This window comes from Haliotis cracherodii, unplaced genomic scaffold (assembly GCF_022045235.1).
Source record: "Haliotis cracherodii isolate W230 unplaced genomic scaffold, xgHalCrac1.p SCAF_2, whole genome shotgun sequence".
Lineage (NCBI taxonomy): Eukaryota > Metazoa > Mollusca > Gastropoda > Lepetellida > Haliotidae > Haliotis > Haliotis cracherodii.
Window position 1 is genome coordinate 26,563,947 of NW_027266275.1, and position 20,375 is coordinate 26,584,321.

At 37.4% G+C, this 20,375-nt stretch overlaps 1 protein-coding gene across 1 annotated transcript in view; it reads right to left on the reverse strand.

The window, feature by feature from the left end:
* LOC139468895 (transient receptor potential cation channel subfamily M member-like 2) overlaps nt 1–20,375 on the reverse strand; it is a 58,418-nt gene that overhangs the window by 10,947 nt on the left and 27,096 nt on the right. The window contains exons 9-17 of the mRNA XM_071251027.1: nt 17,838–17,926; nt 17,547–17,740; nt 11,054–11,185; nt 10,579–10,709; nt 9,532–9,582; nt 4,947–5,009; nt 4,605–4,655; nt 3,761–3,850; nt 3,454–3,591 (exon numbers count right to left, since the gene is read on the reverse strand). Of these exons, the coding sequence (XP_071107128.1) occupies nt 3,454–3,591; nt 3,761–3,850; nt 4,605–4,655; nt 4,947–5,009; nt 9,532–9,582; nt 10,579–10,709; nt 11,054–11,185; nt 17,547–17,740; nt 17,838–17,926 (939 nt within the window). The remainder of the gene's footprint in view (nt 1–3,453; nt 3,592–3,760; nt 3,851–4,604; nt 4,656–4,946; nt 5,010–9,531; nt 9,583–10,578; nt 10,710–11,053; nt 11,186–17,546; nt 17,741–17,837; nt 17,927–20,375) is intronic.

Below are 20,375 nucleotides of genomic sequence, written 5' to 3' on the forward strand. Positions count from 1 at the left end.
TTTCATGTAAAACCAAAGAAATCAGTCATTACACAGACAAGATATGTATCCCTTGTATATTCTGTTGTTAAAACTATAACTCCAATATGCAATGTCAATACAATCTAAACTATCCTTGCTATCTGCAAACTGCAGAGGCTTAGCTGATAAACTAAAAAAGAAAAGAGGTTTTAATATTTGGCGCAAACGAAATTTTGATGTCATCTGCCTTCAAGATATCCATAGAGATAAAAATCAAGTGAACATTTTTAGGAATGACTGGGTCCTTGAGTGTATTTTTGCTCCCTTCAAGTCTAATGCCCGAGGGGTCGCTATTCTTTTCAATTCCATTGAGATGTCTATTCATAAGGTTATGAAAGATGATGGTGAAAATTTTATAATTGCTGATATAACCATATGGGCAGAAACTATATGGGCCGAAATCTGATCTCCCAAAATTTTATCATGATATCTTAAATGCCATCGATTATAATTTGTGGGGATTGGAATCTCATTCTTGATCAATCTATAGATCTGGAAAAGTATAAAAATATTAACAACCCAAAAGCTAGAAAAACTGTTTTAGATTATTTATCTCAGTTTAACCTATATGATGTTTGGCGTGAACAGAATGCAGATGTTAGAAAATTTACATGGTGGAAACATAAACCCAGACAGCAAGCTAGGCTAGACTTTTTTTGGGTTAGTGAAGATATTTTAAACCTATCCTCTGCTGCTGACATTCTCCCAGGTTATAAACCTGACCATTCGGCTATTTCTTTATGCCTAAATGATTCTCAGATAAATAATAGGGGCCGTGGATATTTTAAATTTAACACTTCCCTTTTAAGAAATAAACAATATGTGGATATGGTTACGACTGTTTTTGATGAAACAAAACAACAATATGTTGATCCATCTTATAGATCAGACCATTCTGCTCCTTTTGATGATTTGGATTTAAACTGAATATACCTCATTCCCTATTCTTGGAAACCTTTTAATGAATTTGCGGGGTAAAACAATCTCTTTTTCCTCATATTTGAAAAAGAAAAGAGGAAAGAAATTGGGCGATTTAGAAAAAGAAATAAACCAATATGAAAGTAAAATTAGAGAGGATTTTCAAAATATCTCTGAAGAAGCTTTAAGTAAATTATCTGAATCAAAAAAGGATTATGAAAAAAATAAAGAATAAAAAAGCAAGATAAATGCTTTTAATAAGAGATTACAATGGTATGAAGAGCGAGAGAAACCAACTAAATACTTTTGTCGTCTTGAAAATAGAATTTTAACAAATAATATCATCTCCTCCTTGATCGATAATGATGGTGAGGAACTAAATGATACAACTCTCATCATTAAAGAACAAGAATCATTTTATAGAAACTTGTACCAAAAAAATAGTTCAGTAGATACTGATCCAAGCTTGATGTTTAAACAATATTCCAATTCCAAAACTAGAGAATGATATGCAACAGGCTTTTGAGCAGCCGTTATCCTTAAACGAAATTGGTAAAGCTACACTTGCAATGAAAAAAAATAAGAGCCCAGGTGATGGCTTCCCAATTGATTTCTTTACATTTTTCGGGAAAGATTTAAGAGTCTGGATATGGAAATACTTTAATCACGCTTATCATTCTAACTCTTTGACTTTTACTATGAACTGGGGCGTGATTACTTGCATTCCAAAAGCAAATAAAGATAGAAAAAGATTAAAAAATTAGCGTCCCATTACTTTATTAAATGCTGTATATAAGATTTTAAGCTCTTGTATTACTAATAGAATCAAGCAATCCTTAAACAAATTATTTCATTGTAATTAATCAGGATTTATCCCTGGGAGATGTTTAAGTGAAAATACTAGATTACTTTACGATATCATTTTTGAAACTAAGATACTTGACAAAAAAGGTAAGTTGATACTCATTGATTTTAAAACCGTGATTAAAGATTTTATTTTCCTCGTTCTGGAAAAAAATGGCTTTGGGCTCAATGTGATTAAATGGATACATATACTCATATCAAATGCCTCTTCTTGTATTGTCCAAAATGAACATCTCTCTGAATATTTTATGAATGAAAGGGGTTGCATACAGGGTGACCCAATTTCCCCCTATTTATTTCTTTTCGTTTTTGTCCTCACTTAAAGCTAGATTGGCATGACGGCAACTTTGAAGTTTTGGGCATATGTTTTAATGTTGACTTAAAAGACCTTTGGGTAATCAACACTAAAAAACGCCTTGATAATATCTATGGTATTATAAGCAAATGGAAAAAAACGTAATTTGATGCTGGGTAAAATAACAGTTGTTAAGACTTTAATTCTCTACCCTACTGCTTTTATTGATCAATTGAATAGAATTCTTTTTAACTTTATTTGGAGTGGCAAAAGAGATAAGATTAAGAGGGATTATCTGAAAAGGAATAATAGTCTAGGTGGATTGAAAATGACTGATTTACCCAAATTTATATCATCTTTGAAAATTTCATGTTTAAAAAGATATTGCGAAAAAAACATTAAGTATGACCTTGCTAGTGTTCAGCTAGCTCATATCTACATTTTAGGTGCCAGTTTGTAATTGTATTAATGAACCATTTGATTGTAGCTGCTAAAGATTTATCTTTATCCAGTCTATTCAGAATGAAAATGTTGACTTTGTTGCTTTTAAGAACACAATCAGAAGTATCTATGACTTCTCTGCCTTTAACAGTAGATTGGATTTGTTTACTCAAATTGTAAAATAACTTATGCACTTGATGCTTGCAACATAATTTGATGTACCATAAATACCGCACCTTCTTAAATGTATACATAAATATGCCTTCATCTGTACCATGCTGTGGATTATGCCTTATGCCTCCTCTGTACCACATCCTTTTGCGAATTACCTTTATACATGAATTTGTACTGTGGTACATGACTGAAGAATAAAAAAGAAGAAAAAAAAGTGCGGATCACGCTCTCATTAACATAGCAAAGCTCAGGAGACTTGCAGGCTTGAAGTGCAGGGGGGCATGTATCCAGAAGTGATTAGATTGGGAGAATATATCCATTAAAGCCTTAATGAGGGTCATACTGGATTATGGAATTACAAAATAATCCGTGTATTAGAGACGATTTTGTGACTACTAGATTTTTCTATACGGTTCAGAGGCAAGCACATTCCGTAACATGAAACACTGTCAACAGACAGGAAGTGTTATTATTTTACCCTTGAGGAAACTGTAGTAGTTGTTTTTAAAGGTATTTGCCCATACCTTTCTCAATATATGTGAATGAGTATGTTTGAGACTGCATTTATTAATATTCCAGCAACATTACGGTGGAGGACACCAGAAATGGGCTGCACACATGTTATCAATAAGACAAGTCGACCCCGGGCCTTCGGCGTAACAAGCGAATACTTTAATCACTAGGCTACCCCTCCTTGTTAGCGGGTGGTTGAATTAATGTGAACTTAAGACAATACTGACCTGTCCTCGAGTCCAAAACTGTTGAGCCACCACTTTCCTGTTTGTTAAAACCGCCCACAAGAACAGCTGTGTGAATTTTTCTCTTCCAGCTGTTTTCCCTTCCCTTCCATCGTGATCAGTGTCAATTTCCGTTGTGCTCTGAAGAGAATTAAGATACAAGATATTATATTATCATAATTTTATGACGACACATATCAGTTTACACTTCTATATCATCGATCTAAACAGGATTCCTCACTTTTTTTCATTGCTCTAAATCTCACTTGACTGGTGTGTTGAATCATGCGTATCCGGTTTGGTCAAATACCTTTCGTGTGCTGTCGGTGTTCTGTTCGTTGTCAACAAAAGCGCTTGGTACAAACTGCTCGAGAAGTCTATCCGTGAATGAGTGTATTATCTATAAGAGACAAAAACAACACAGAAAATATATGTCCGACAGTGACCTAAAATAAACAACATATGACAAAATGTATAATTATTAATGATCAATTGACATCTAGAGATAAAACATATTTTGTAAACATATATTGTTGATTAATAACATTATATCCCACCTACATTTCTTCCGTGGAGTATGGGTGGCTAATGTGCTGCAAATCACTCTGCAGAGATGCGTCCCTGGGTCGTGCCAGAATCCTAATATGATCGTGGGTTCAAATCCGATATTCGCCCTGATAATGATTTTCTGTTTGCCAGCACCATACATGTACCTGTGCTCATTGGTATTACCAAAGTAGTAAAGACCTGACTAATCTTGCGGTAAAATATGTAAGTACTATTAAAATCGGTCAATTATATCAAATCTGTTGAGCCCAGTCGTGAATTGCCTGCCCAAACCATGACCTTTCTACCTCCGACCTCGTCCACGTATTTAACACAGGCATCTTGGTTATGTGTCCAACCTGACGGTAAACTCGGATACTACTGATATGTTCATGTCATTGGGCATCTTCCTGTGTTATTACTCCTGAATTCTTAGGAGATACTCCATCATGTATAAGTTTGTAACATAGATGGCCACGCGTACGCAGTTCCTCCCAATGTGATGCTCAGAACTTATCCACCAACCCTCACACACACACACACACACACGCACGCACGCACGCACGCACGCACGCGCAAAATAGCGATTACAAATATCTGTAACACACCTCATCAGCTTCTTGCTGCCTTCTGCTGATCTCTGAAGGATCTACCTCTATCTGAAAACAAAAAAAATGAAAACGTATAACTTGTAAAATGTTTGGCTCCACATTTTATCACTTTGGTAAAGATCTCAAAACACCTTCAGATGATATGTACATGTAGGAGAAATAACTTACTTCTGTTCAAAATATGTTTAATGTTACAGGAACATATACTTTCTAATTATAACACATTTCCATTTAGTCTATATGTAAGATTCCGACCATATCAGAGGCATGTGTTTATGAATTGACAACTTCATCAGCCTACGTCTCATTCAATAAACGAAAATAATGACTATGAATCACCTGGTTATCTTTCATCTCTGACACCTTCCTGTTATCTTTCTTCTGTTGCTGTGAAAGACATTGCTCTATTAAATCTATGTTAAAAGAAGCAGAATTATCCAATATATTAGTTATCAATTCTTATGAAATAAGAATTTCATGACATAAAATTATGCTACAAATAAACCGAGTTTGTTAACCGAGAAAGAAATCTGCCAGACCCATGCATCTGTACTATCAACCTTTGGCGTGACTCTAAAACCTGTAGAATATCCATTCTTGTTTTGTACTGGATTCCAAAGCTTCATAAATCCGTACAAAGAGATATCTATAGGTCCAGTAAATTTACCACCCAATCCGCGCCAAATTAACTTACAAGGCCTCCGTAAAGCTAATTGTTTGATTGGCATTCTAGAAGTTGATGAGTTAATTAGAAAACATACAACTATGTGGAGAACTTTGGGGATTTAGCATTTAGCGATGTTTCGATGAAGATAGATTTTTTCACCGATATTCAGTTGGAGTGACTTCAACCAAGTAATGAGAGGTATATACACGATTTGTAGTGATAAACAGCACACTAAAATTAACAGCAACAGGTAATGGATAACAAGTTGCACACAAATACTTGGAGGAAGTAAGAAAAACAAATAGCACAAGGGAATAATGCCAAATATTCAGTATGACTAAGAATTTGAACAAGCTGAAAGGAAGGAAGGAAAGGAAGAGTATATTGCTTGATTCGATCTTCATAGGCAGACGTTATGTAATACTCTTGATTTCTGATGATCAAAGGTTTGTGAAGGCGGATTTCCCTGGCTTCCGTGATCTTCTTTTTATGAAGTCGTGATGTTTGTCAAACTTAACTTGATGGCTAGGCAACTTTAACTGATGGCCTGAGAGGGCTGACTAACTGTTGAGGTGTTATGCTGGTTAGAGTTGAAGTGAATGTAGTGGTAAGAATGGGTAGGCTTCCTGTAGACGGTAGTTTTGGATCTTGTTGCTGGGGTCTCTGGATACCAGGACGTCTTGGAAGGGGAGTTGTTAATATCATCCATTTACAGAACTCACTTATAGAAACAGTCACAGGTTGGTTTGGTTGAAATTCATTCACCTACAAGTGATGATGTTATCATGAACCATTAATAGATTTCAGTTGGGGCAGTGATATCTTCGTATAGATGGAATTCATATACCATCAAGTGGTGACTAATGCAGATTTTATTTGAAGCAGTGACACGCGTACGTTTGTCTATTTAGAATTATACACCAAAAGTTGATTTTGATAGGATTCGGATATCTTGCCATAGTGATAAGTTTATTTGAAATTCATACACCGACAAAACGATCCTCCATGGTTCCATCGTGGTTTAGATAAACTTGTTCGACAAAAAAGGGACAAGATACAATTACTAAGTAAAGAAATACACCTTACTTTAGGCAAAATTCCACCAATTAAGAAATTGAATCTGTTTGCCTGGCTAAACAGAACTTAAACAAACGTGACGAAAAAATAAACCAAACTACAGGGACGAAATTGTGGACGCTACTTGTTAAATATTATCCAAAGAAAAACATCGAAATATAACTTTTCCCGTAATTCTTCACCAAATTTGTGTCCATTCAAACCGGACACAGTTGAATATGCTTGATATAAGACCACCAAGGTATATCTTGTGTAATTATTTTGACTACACCTTCGATTGTACGAGTCCGACTATATCACGAAAATGTGTTTATGAATCACTATCAAATAGTGATGATACCAGGTGTTCGCGAAAAGGTGAGCGTATCCGGTGGCACCTGTCACAAACACATGCAAAGGCAAAGTCCCATGATAAACTGTTTTAGAAGTTTAATTACCGCATCTCCAGGAAAAGTCTAAAAATCATGTATAGACCACATTTATAATACCAATACTCGGTAACTGTAATATTCTTTGGTATAATTGTACTAAAGTAAAAAACTTGATACTAGAAAAAACTATCTGGACGCTCTAAGAAAAATAAAAAATGTATACAGAAACAAATCTGGAACCATTATCACTTAGGCGCAAAAATCAATATTTATCTTTATTCTACAAAATATTTTAGCACCAGCTTCTCTCTGCAACTTTATCCCAGGCCAAGTAAACGCTCTCAGAGATTACAGTCTCAGAAACTCCTCAGACCTAATTCTACAAAATTATGAAATATTCTATCTGTGGAAATTAAATCTACGGGCTGGTATTTGAAGTTTCGAAAAGTATTATCATGCACTTACAATTACGAACATTTCTTTAATACAAAGTTTGGAACCAGGTTCTGTCAAATTATCCACCTCCACTTCTGACTCGGATGTAATGACTTATTAGGACATACATTCGACAGATTCAAGATTGTCCTTGTCAATATTCGGAAGACACGCCACACTACTTCTTTGTTTGTTGCAATGTAGATCTAATGTGTGTTTGTTTGTTGTTTAACGCCGCACTCGGCAATATTCCAGCTATATGACGGCGGTCTGTAAAATAATCGAGTAATCGATAATGTGCATCGATCCACGCAATTGGGATCGATGACATGTATCAACCAAGTCAGCGAGCCTGACCACCCGATCCCGTTAGTCGCCTTTTACGACAAGCATAGCCGTCTTTTACGGCAAGTATGGGTTGCTGAAGACCTATTCTACCCCGGAATCTTCACGGGTCTTAGATCTAATGATCAAAAAAGAGAGCATTTGAGTATATTACATGAAAGGATATGATATTATGACAGTACTTTACGGATGTGAAAGCCTATCATATGAAACAAATGGAGAAATTCTTTTACCTGTCCATAAACTTAATTTATACTCTAAAAACTCATATATAACACATCTGCAGCATGTGTACATTAAAACCGGACACAATTGATTATGCCTTATAAATGACCACCAAGGTATACCATATGTAATTATAATGAATACACCTTGTTATCTGTTGTCACTTGATTTCCATATAAGGAGAGGTATTAAAATATGCTTTTTCATCAATCCCAATTTTCAGTTGAAATTAAATATGTTATAACTAATTTGACTCCATGTTGTTGGGAGTTGATGGATTGGAGTAGTGAAATGGGGCCCTGGTCTTTTCTGAGGATGACAAAGGTGTCGTTCTTCTTCCTGGACAAGAAAACGGGTTGGATTGGGAAAGTTGAGTAGGCTTTTCTTCAATATTGGTCATGTAGATTTCTGTAAGGGTCGGGGAGAGAGGGGGTCCCGTGGGATGGCCATGGGTCTGTTCATAGATGTCGTATCCCAAGGTGAAGTAGGTTGAGGTTATGCAGGATTTTGCCAGGCTGATAATAGAGTCTATAGAGAGGTTGGTGTCAGGTGGTTGATCAAGTGTCTTGATGCCCAGGGAGTGGAACTCCAGCCTGATAACAGTTTAAGAATCTACATCGAAACGTCGCTAAATGCAATAAACCAGAAGTTGTTATCCGCTGGTAGGCTCATATCAGGCTCATGGGCTCATACTTTTAAATTAAGAAAAGTATCTGGTTTTGTAGCTGAAACTGAAAATATCTAAGCTAGATACAAAATACCCCCTCCCCTCAAGAATATCAAATGGTCGGCCCCTTCGTATAAATACATACCTTTTCGTAACCATCCTATCCAAGAAGAAAAGAAATAATGAAAAAGGATTAATGTGGAAATGATTCCATTACATTTGATTCTAAACTAACGAAGTAAATGCAGAACAAGCTGAAGTGATGAAACAGTTGAAAGCTAAAACACAAGATGATGGGATTTTTAATGACACATTGCAAACACGATCATAACAAGGATACTGACTTTACATTATTACATTATTGATCAAATTGTTGCTAATAGTGTTACAATACTGTACATGTGAAGCACCTGGATAAAATTTCATTTTTTACAGTGTCGATATACATACATCTTATCCTTAGCCTTAGCTAAGGTAGAATAAACTAATTATCAAGAGCAAGATGTGTTATATTTTACAATGACGATTTGTAGATGTAATCTTTTAAACTTAGTTGCAAAAGTTCGAATATTTTAAGAGATCATGATTCACTAATAATTTTTACAAAACGCGAAAATTTCAATTCCATTCCTTTCGCAAAACTATTTATTCTTATAAGTAAATATGGGTCAGCTGTGTCTGAGAAACCAGATACCAGAAATTTAATTCTGTTACAGATTTAAATTATATAATTGTTATCTGACAGAGGCCAAACAATCTTTTGGAACCACAGCACATTTTATTTCAGGGATTCGCGCAAGTTCAGTAAACAATTATTTTCGGGGTTAACACATGAGGCAAATGTATACTTTCCAACATTTTCTAAAAACAATAATTAAAAAAGATTTGATTAAAACCCATGATCATATATATGTGCCCAACTTTGCACAGCGTGTTACCTAAAACGACTCGGTCGACTGGGCAACCTGTCCAAACTAACGCGTAGGATGACACATAATCAGTCCTGTAATATCATGATCCTGCTTTAAGTCGACTCCTACGCCAAGCTGGAGGTACAAATACAAAGGTTTTGATAAAGAATTGAGGTACAATTCATTTCCATACAATGACCATTGCATGTGCTAGCCTACAACCTACCTTGCACTTGTTAAATATTTCTGACACGGTCTTCTGCAGCCCATTCTTTGTCTGTAATGATATCAACATGTGTTGACATATAGTCAACGAGACCATATGCGAATACCTAATAACACAGCTTATAACCATAACCTACAAACACTTAAAAAGAACCCAATGATTTGAATGTTCCAGTTACAATCCTGTCCCCATTTAGAAATAATGAGGCGATGGGCTGGTATTTCCGAAAATGTGATTTTAATGAATAACATTTATCTTTTTAAAAAAATCATACGCTGGGAACATATTTATTCGTGAACAATTTGTGACGTCATAACAACGAATGGTATCATTTCGTTCAACAAGGAAGGCTTTTGAATTTTGGTTCAACTGTGGGTGTGTTTCTGCCTTCTGACCAAATTTCAAATTTAACTGGCTATAGATTTTAACCTGTCTTCATTTTTATGTCGCTACCATTTTAAAACAAGTTTAAATAAATAATTTAACAAGTTAAAGTTATCATTCAAACAATAAATTCGAAGCAATAAGTTATTGGATTGTGATCAGATGTTTTGACTGTATTGACGCCAGAGTAGTAATTATCCTGAACTTAATGTACTTGTTTTCATTTTACATTTTATTGTCAATATCGTCATAAATATAACGTTTCAAAATAGTCCTATGATGATTCCAGTCTTTACTATTTGACCATCAGCATGGCCAGTAGTGACTGAATTAACCCATAACAGAAGAATCTAATTGAATAAACGTACAATTATCAACTTTGTCAGTATGAAGTAGTTTCATGAAATTATCATGAACAGTTCTCTTCGATTCTGCTCATAAAAGCAGCATTTACTTTTGTTTGTGTCGAGAAATCTTTTAGATTAAATATTATCAATGACAACGGTACCATTTGATCGCTCACATAACACATTCATACACGTGCACATACATTGAATTATGGCCCTCAAAAGTTTGGTCGTAACTCGTTTATAAGTGTATAAGACTCATCGAACATATGCATGAATCCGTTAATCTTTTCGGATATGAACTTTATTTACTCACTTCTTTGTACAGTTCCAACATGTCAAGATCTTTCACTGCAGAAACTCCACATTCAAGTAGGAATTCAACGCATTCCGACTTTTCTTGTAGAATTGCTTCTTTGAAAACCATTTTAACAATGTTTTTAGAATCTAATAAATAATAAATTAGACAGATATGTTATGTGTATCTGCTTTCCAAAAATTAAACAGTGCATAGTCATCTAAATTTGTTATGACAAATTCGAATAAGTGCCAACTTAATGCTATATCATACTTTGCCATTGAGAAAACATAACATTTCTACCCAGAACAGTGAGTTTATTGTATGCAACAGATAGCAGTTGTGTCATTTAGAGATTTTTTAGGACATAGATATGTGAAACAGAATTGGTCAACTACACATATGTTAAGTGTTTGGCAACTCGCGGAACACTACTTAAGCATAACTGCAAATTGTGCAACATATGTCCCGATGCCCATGCGCATAAACTCACCAACGTAGCCTTTATAGGTGAACGGGTTCTGTTTTTCAATATGAAATTCAGCTTTATCCTTTGACTTTCTACTGTACACTGGTGTTGGCAAATAATCATCCACCATTGATATCAACTCGGTACTTGTTTTCGCTAAAATCAAATGAGATTTATATATTTTACAAACGCGTGAACATAAGGTATTATTCAAAATAAGGAATAACATAGGACAGACCTGTAAAGTATATGTATCGCCCCACTTGGGAAAGCGGTGTCACAGACTTAATACATAGTAAGAGTGCAAAAGTTGTGTGCAGATTAGAGGGCCCAAAAGTAAATAAAGAATATTTTTTATCTACACAGAGTTTAAAACTCGACCATTATCAAAAACTATTTTCATTTCAGTTAATAAGAGAAACAAGCATTTTCCTATCTGATTAAATCTAAACCCAAAAGAGATAAAATCTATTTATTTCTGTGCATATAAAACTCAAACACTGACCACTATCGAAACATGTATTTCATTTTTAAGAAGCAATAATTAGTGGGTTTTTTTTAATTCCATGCAATGATCGGGAGCAGGTGCAAGTCATATTATTGCCTTGCTAAACGTAGTAAATTAAAGTTTCAGCTCCCTGGACCTTGTGGTCTTGTGGAGGGGCTGATTCTAAAATAAAGTTTGAATCTTTACTAATGTGATTTTTTTTTCGTAAATATGTGTTCCGTTTTACTGGAATGAACAATTATCAACCTCATTTTGTTGAATTTATGTTCCAAATGTCTAACCTAGTTGTTCCATGATAGCATACATCAGGGTTAATGAATGACACTAAATAATTTCCTAAAGTTTCAGTTTCATCCATCCGGTTCATATCTCGACAGTCAACGGACGGCAGACTGACAATAACGCACATGCCATATGCAGCCGGACTTTAAAACATAAAGCCCCCTTACTCCAATTACCTTAATAATAACGTTTTATGCACTTCCACTTTACTAAAATCACTTTCGGTTTGAGAAAATATACTCAGCAACAAAAGTTTCTGTGACACCAATATTTTAGTGTATTTTTCAAACAAGTAAAGTTTGGTTTACAATATTGTAGTACATGTATGGAATCAAGTCACAAAAACGCAACTGCTACAGAAATGCATGCATTCCATGCAAAAGTTGACTTTTATGCAAGCCCCATGCATCTCACTACCCAAGAATGGGTATAAAAACATGTACGTTAACGGGATTCCTAATGCATTGTTTAGCATCGTGCTGACAACAACCACTCAGAACAAAATTACGCAATTATTCAACATTATGAAATGCCACGCCTGTCCGAAAATGAGCGTCTGTGAGCCATTGGTATGCTTGAAGCAGGATCGAGTCAACGTGATGTTGCAAGACAATTTATCGTCCACAGAAACACCATTTGGTGTTTATGGCAACGTTGGCAACAGACGAATGTAGTCAGAGCCCATCCTCGGAGTGGCAGGCCACGCGTAACCAATAATCGACAAAACACATGGAATCGAACAACACACCTACGAAATCGATTCTAGCCAGCAACAGTGACTGCAAGAAGCATCCCTGGCCTTCGACGAATATCTTCACAAACCGTACAAGTTCTATTCACTGACGAGTCTCGTTTTAACCTCAGCCACAGCAATGTGAACATTACGTCAATCATTGTGTCATGGAAGAAGATCGGTTCGGGGACGGCAGCGTTATGGTATGGGGTGTGATTACAGCAAAAACAGAGGACCCGTTTGATAGTGGTAGAGGGAATTCTCAATGGACAGCGCTACCGCGACGAGATCATCGGCCCTGTTGTTTTACCGTTTTTGCATCGTCATGGCCGAGGCATTACAACGCCCGGCCTCATATTGCTCGACTTGTTCAGGATTCTCTTCAACAAAATAACGCAAATGTCATCCACTGGCCGGCTCGCTCCCCAATCGAGCACATATGGGATGAGATGGATCGGCGCATTCGACGTCAACCACGTGTTCCAGGAACTTCGAAACATGCTCCAGCAGATATGGACAGATATCCAACAGGACTTTGTGCGACGCCTGGTCCATTCCATGAGACGAAGATGTGTTGCTTGCATCGCAACCAGAGGTGGACACTCACGCTATTGATTTGTAAATTGACATTTTGCCATGTTCATGTTTTTCATGAAATCACGCATTTTCTGAAGTCAGTATGGCAAATTAAACCATTTGAACACTTTCAGGAGCCTTTTATCTGTTGCAAACCGAAATTGTTTCAGATTTGGTAAAAAAACATAACTTTGCATTAAATCTTATTCAATGTTGTTCAGTTTATATGTCTGATGAAATACAGCTTTAAACAGAAAGACCGTGCTGCTTTGTTGTTTGTTGTTTACCGCCACACTCGGCCAAAAAAAGACCTTTCAATCTTTTCTCTGAGCCAGGGCATGCAATCGCTCCATACCATATATGCGATATATAGCATATACGAAACGTGGCAGAAATGTTCTGAACCAAGGGATATATAGTACACCTCTAGTCCAACAGAACTGTATTTAACACAAACACTACTGACCATGCACCAGAGTGCATTTGAACCAAATTCACAACAAGGCAGTATGTTACTGCAGGCATCAAAATGCGTGGTATTTTCTTTTGAGGAAAATGAACAAAACATATCGACCGCTCTGTCATCAAGTAACTCCAGCTGAAAGGGCTCATTCAAACAGCCATCCATGAGGGGATGCCACTGTTCAAGTGGAATTCAACAGGGAAAGAGAGTGCCCCGAAGATGATCTAATATCAGAAAGACCTTCATCTGCCACCACTAAGGAAAATGTTGGTACGATATATGATATGATTGAGGATGATCAATACGTCACTACAATACAGGAAGCATCTCTTATGAGAGGGCGAAGAAGATTCTGAGGAACAAACTTGATTCGACAAAGTTTCATCACGATGGGTTCTGACGCTACTGACCCCTGATCGGAAAAGCTCCAGGTACATGATTTTGTTGAGTGATTTGTAATTATAGATGTATTTTGGGGTCACCACTGTCAGTCAAAGTTGTGGAAACATCGATCATATCCTCCTCTGAAGAAAGCAAAATCTGTTCCATCAGCTGGCAAGGTGTTGGTTTCGTTTTTCTGGGGTTCTTAAGGAATCCTACAGGTAGACGACCTCCCGAAAGGTCAGACGATTATTTGCCAATATCATATGAGTGAGTGAGCGAGCATTGGTTTTGGCTGCTTTAAGCAATATTAGAGAAATATCATGGCGGGTCACCAGAAGTGGGCTTCACACATTGTGTCCATGTGGGAAAACGAGCCCGTGTCTTCGGCGTGACGAGAGAATGTCTTAGGCACTAATATACGGTTTATCTTGTTCGGCAACTGCATGAATATTAAGGCTAAACGATAGGGAAACCCACTAAACGCTTAGTCTTCCATCAGGGCAATGAATCCGAGCAAAAGTCTGTTGTCGTCACGGCTTGATGCCAGTCTGTGGCTTTGAACTATGAACATCCTCCATGTTCACAAGTTTTGGCACTGTCGGATTTCCTACTCTTACCAAACTTTAAGAAAGCATTTTCCAAATGGTGATTACGTCATTTCTGCTGAGGGGGACATTTTACACCACCCCGAGGAAGCCTTCGACACAAGGGGGATCCAGGCACGCCGTCATCGTTGGCAGGAGTTGTGCATTTCAGAGGGGATTATGTTCAAACATATAAAGGATTAACCACTGTGTTCGGTTGTTACCGAAAAATCTACACACGGGTGATTAATTTGTCACGATTAGAACGAGGCTTTGCCGAGTTCTCATTGTTGCAGATTAATCACAAGTGTGTAGATTTTTTTTGTAACAACCGAACGCAGTGGTTAATCCTTTTTTTCCGATAACAATACGCCATAAAAGTCGAGCTCGTATTTGAAGATTTCCCGTGTTTAGTAACCACTCGGGATTTCCCCCACCCTCTTTTTCGAATATGCTCAGTTAGACAACTGCATCATAAACAGGTCAAAAGGATCTAGCGAAGACCACCCAAACATAACAAAAACAATTTCATCAGTATTTATACATGAATTAATTAACTGTTGCTTTAGCTGTTTTATTAGTCTTGAAAACGTCCTGTAAAGTATGTGCCGGAGTGGCTCAACTGGTCCCGTATTATGGATGCGGTATCTCGCTTCGGTTACCGTCTTCCTGCGCCTGAATCTCGTACACTGGTATATCTCCACATATCACACACCTTCCTCCCCCACAAATTTACTCTCGGTCACCAACTTTCGGAGATGGAAACATCATCACTACGTAATGTTTTGACAGATGGGAGATTTCCTGTACTAGACGACATCAGGAATCCCCGATCCGAAAATAGTGCCGTCAATTATTTTTAGCCAGCCAATCAAAACGCGACGACACAGCGCTCCACTCTCAGACAGCCAATCAGATTGGGTGAATAAAAATAAACCAATGCGAATAAACCACTGCTGGCGATTGAAGATCAAGCCCTGTTATGGTAGAAAGTTCAATACACCATTGTCAGGCTCAGAAGTTTTCGGTGGGTATCTTTCCTGAGAGTTCAGTTGTCTTAATAAGAAAGTTATCTGGTTAATGATCACCAATTTCAGCCAATCATATGCTTGAATATTTCTATTTGAAAACATGGATGATGGGTCTTACAAACATGTCATAGAAAGAAATGGGGTTTTCTTCACTAAATAAGAAGAGCAACATAACGATTGTCCTTTAGAGCGGCACGGAGCTTTTCAAATGACCCACAGGTCTTGTGCAAGAACAATATAGAACAGAAAAGCCACATGGCACAGTCAATCACAAGCTTTATCATATCTGTTTGAAAACATGGATGAATCTCATACAATTCAAGGGGTTTGTTCAGTAAACATAGAACTACCTTCCAACTTAACATGCCAGGGACCTTGACCTCCTCTATTGTACAACCCTAAGGTTGATATGTACACACAGTGAACACTTCTTGATTCATTACTAAAACATTTTGAATATATGACCTTTGAATGAAAATTTTATCATCAATATCAGTATAAAAGCGTGAGAGCGTTAAATTATAAGTCACGTTGGCAATATTTCAGCCATATTCATTTTTACAATTATGTTAAATTAAACTGTCATCGTATGATAGTAAAATGACTATCAATATATCCATTTGTCAACAGACAATATAAAAATGGAGCTATAGATCGCCGGCAACCAACTAGAGACCATTACACCTCTGCAACCTTCATAATTCCCAGCAGGATTTATCCTTTCTCTCGGGTACTGACGATTGCTGACTAGTCTAGCCGGAGATCAGAACAAACAAATATTCTCTGATTGTAATAGGCGTCACTCAGTGAGACAATACTTTGTGCTTCTTCAACCCTCATTGAGGATACAGCCTCTACCAATTTAATTTATTAAATTAATGATTAAAGAATTCACTTCATACAAAACATCATTGTTTATCAAACAATACAAATGATTAAATGAGAGCTATTATGTTGCCTGAGCTCACTACACTCGTTTCACTGGCATTTAAACGTTATGAGTGAATGCTAAAGAAACATATTTTCGTTATTTGTCCTCTTTATTATTCTATCATGGTCATGTGAATCTGACATCTGTTATATGGCAGAGCAATTTTGTGTAACATATTGTTGTAATGGTATTACATTTTTTCTGTCGATCTTTGCAAGAATTAACGTTATGCTATGTTGTAATTGTATTTCATTGTTTCTGTCGAGTCTCAATAGAATTTCATAGCATTGCTTCTTGACAAGGGTTGCCAGGAATGTGGAACTATCTAATGCAAATGGTGAGGAAGTTGCTATGATTAGATGATTTTGGAGTCATGTGTGATCTGAAATCTTTTAGAACAGCTAGATTAATCCAGCATGTTATTGAACCTTCTAGAAGGGATTTAGACTATAATATGGGCAATAGCGTCGCGTTTCTTACTGACATTACATGAAGACCAGCTGATATCCAGTCTTGGTCTATTTTGGAAGCTTGATCACTGTTGTTGCCAGGTAAATATCACTAACCTTTTCCTATTAGCACTGCTATTGTATTTTATACTGCCATCGTAATTGTGCTACCATTGAATGTACTCCCACCCGATTGTGTACTGCCATTGTAATTACTTTGCAGTAATTTGTATTGATTTGTAAACCTGGTTAATTTTATGATTGTTAATTTATAACATTTCTTTGTTGTTTGTTGGTTTCACACTTGATTCTTTAGCGTTTAGTTTTATGGGTTAACGTATTGCTTCAATTTGGAAGTCAGAAAGTAACACATTGTAAACAATAACAGTTTTTAATTATTATCGACTTGCCCTATCTCTTGAAAGGTAGATTTGCAAATATTTGGTAAAATTGTCTATATATGTTTGTTTTGTAGTCAATATTTTACGAGACGACAGACCAAGCGCCATTGTAGAAACAATGCTAGAAATGTAGACATACAAAATGGAGCTGAAAATAGGAGCTGAAATGTCATACTTCTGATAATTGCCGACATGATTCCTTGGAAAAGGGACCCGTTGAGTGACAGGTCAACGACAGAGAGAAGATCACGCCTTTGAAGACAATGCAGGATGACCTGCACGTATTCGTTAACTTGGCCCGAAGAACCCATTTCCCACAGCATCTCACTTAGTTGCTCCTTTGCACGCTGACTGATGACAATTCCGAAACTGGTGAAAGAAACAGTGATATACATGACCGTTAAAGAAGTAAATTTAAGCAAAATATACATATTGACCCTACATGCAATTTAGAGAATTAACTAACCGTTCAATTCTGTCATCTTTGATCTTTTGAGAAACACCTTTCGACTTTTCCAATGCAAAACAAAAGGCGTCTGCTATACCACTCGAATCCTGAAATCATAACCGTATTGCTTGTTGGCTGTTGCCCCTTTGGCCAGTTAATACACCATGCCAACTAAAATACTGTAGGAAATGTAGGCTTTGCTGACTTCTTTTAATAAATGAGTCAAGGGGCTATGAAGATAGCATATATCAAAGTAACGCAAATCGACCTAAAATAGCCTATCCTAAGTGACACTGTGATAAGCACAGGTACTTTTACAGGTAAAATGATGATAAACTTAGAAAATATTCGTGTGTCAACCATACACGTTTATGAAACGTCCTATAACTGTCCCGAGGTGATGACCTTACACCCGTCCGTGCATTCTCAAAAGTGCAAATGTATATTTGCTTGGAAATATGATGGAATAGTTAAAAACTATGAAACGGGATGGGTCATGTAAAGTTGCAGTTTTGAATCAAAAGGTATTTGTTGTTCTACAGATGATTTATTAGGTACCATCTGACTGATGACGTATATGAACCTGTACTATCACCCAAAAGTATGATTACTGGATAAACAAGGCTGATATCTAGCAAAGACTGATCCTCCTTTTGTCATGTGTGAATTTGAATGTTGTGTCATGTCTTGCCAAGTACCCTTTACAGTTAGCCAATATAGGCTCAACAGGGCTGAGCTCATAATGTCTGACTAGCGTACGTAAAGCCTCAGTCACACAGACCATGCGACCGAGATGCAACCACATGGCGACCGAAATATTTGACAATCTCATTGAGGTTTCAGGAGTCTCTGAAAGGTTTCACTGAAGTCGCTACAAGGTTTCAGTGCAGTCGCAAAGCCCAATTAGTCGCAACCAGTCTTTTGAACATGCACCAAAACTGGCTGCGAGAGGTCCCCAAGTGGGGTTATTTTCATCGCAGATTGATTTCCACTGTGCGGTGATCGGTTTGGTCTACACAAGGGTGTTGACTCTTTGCAACCTAGTGGCGACCTATTGCTGTTTGATCAGTGATGAGGTGGTCATCTACCGACGCTTCATCGGTGACTGGTTGTCGATCGGTTGCAAAGTGGTTTCCAAACGTGCGTCGATCATTCGCCATTGGGTTTGCAATCTGTCACGTCTATAAAAAGACCTGTGTGTGCATTACAGCAGCATCTTGTCATAAGTACTCAGAGAGTTCACATCAATTATTTCCATTCATTCTCTCAGATTTCTTGTTAAAAATGGCTTCATCAACCACGTACGTAGGGAAAAGGCACCGTCAGCAATCAAGAAATAAGGCATTGGCTCATCGTCTTTGGGGAGTGGATCATCTGAAGGAAGACCAATGTTCCCATCATCTAGAGGTTCTCTGAGATCAGATCGGTTGAACACGGCACAGTCAGAGAATCATTGTCACCCATGCCACCCCAGATGAACCTGTAATCATCGTCCACGACACCAAGCAGGATGATGGAGATAAACTCCTTATAGTTGTAGTAGAAGGATCCAGATTTACTGGGTGCTCTAATGGCGACATGCTATCCATCTATGGCCCCTGCTGCATGTGGTAAGATCCATCTTGACTCAAATTTGTCACTCAATTAGCGCCACTCTCCAGGTGTTGAGGGTGTCTTCACTACTTCATCACCATACTCTACGATGATGGTTTCACAAACTTCACGAACAAATACTGATATTGTGTTGTGTGACACTCTGAATGAGAAGGCCTAGCTGTGATAACTGTTTCCAGTTGCCAGGAACCGAAGGATGACAGCAAGCTTCAGCCCGGGACTCAAAGATCTTCTCCAATTAGTGTCTTGTTTGGTCCATCTGGGTGTGAGTGTTTGTACGAGTTGGTTAAACAAGACTCCATTCTGAGATAGCCCACGAAATCACCACGACTTTCTCTCATCAAATCTGGCGGTGAACAGTTGCCGACCAATCACTGACAAGTTGCAACAGTTATCAATGATTGATCGGTGATCATACCCTAATTCCAAATATGGGCAGAAGTAGTTGCACCGGTCTCAACGATTGCCAGTCAGTCGTAAAGAAATCAGTCGCCAAGAGGTTGCATCGAGGTCGCATTGTCTGTGTGACTGTAGCTTAAGACAACGTGATCGTGTTGTGTCGCCAGGATATCTGTCTTTTACTTTACTGGTTTCTTATTCAGGCGAATTTTCTCCATGAGTTGAAGTTTAATTTCAGATGGTCTGAAGTCGACATTGCAAGATGTCATATATTCCTGCATGGTCGCCTTCAGACTATTCATGGTTGGCAACTTGGCATGACAATATCTTGTTCCTGATTCTTATTCACCCAGGTTTCATCGAGGTAATTTGTATATATTCCATGACTGCGAAAGTCATGATTGGTGTGACATTCATCATGGGAGCAGTGCTGACAAAACAAATTCAGCGTCATTTTGTTATTTTAGAAGATGCACATCTAGAACATTCTCCAAATGATTTTTTGTGTGGATTAGATGTTTTATGGAGACTACATTAATAGCT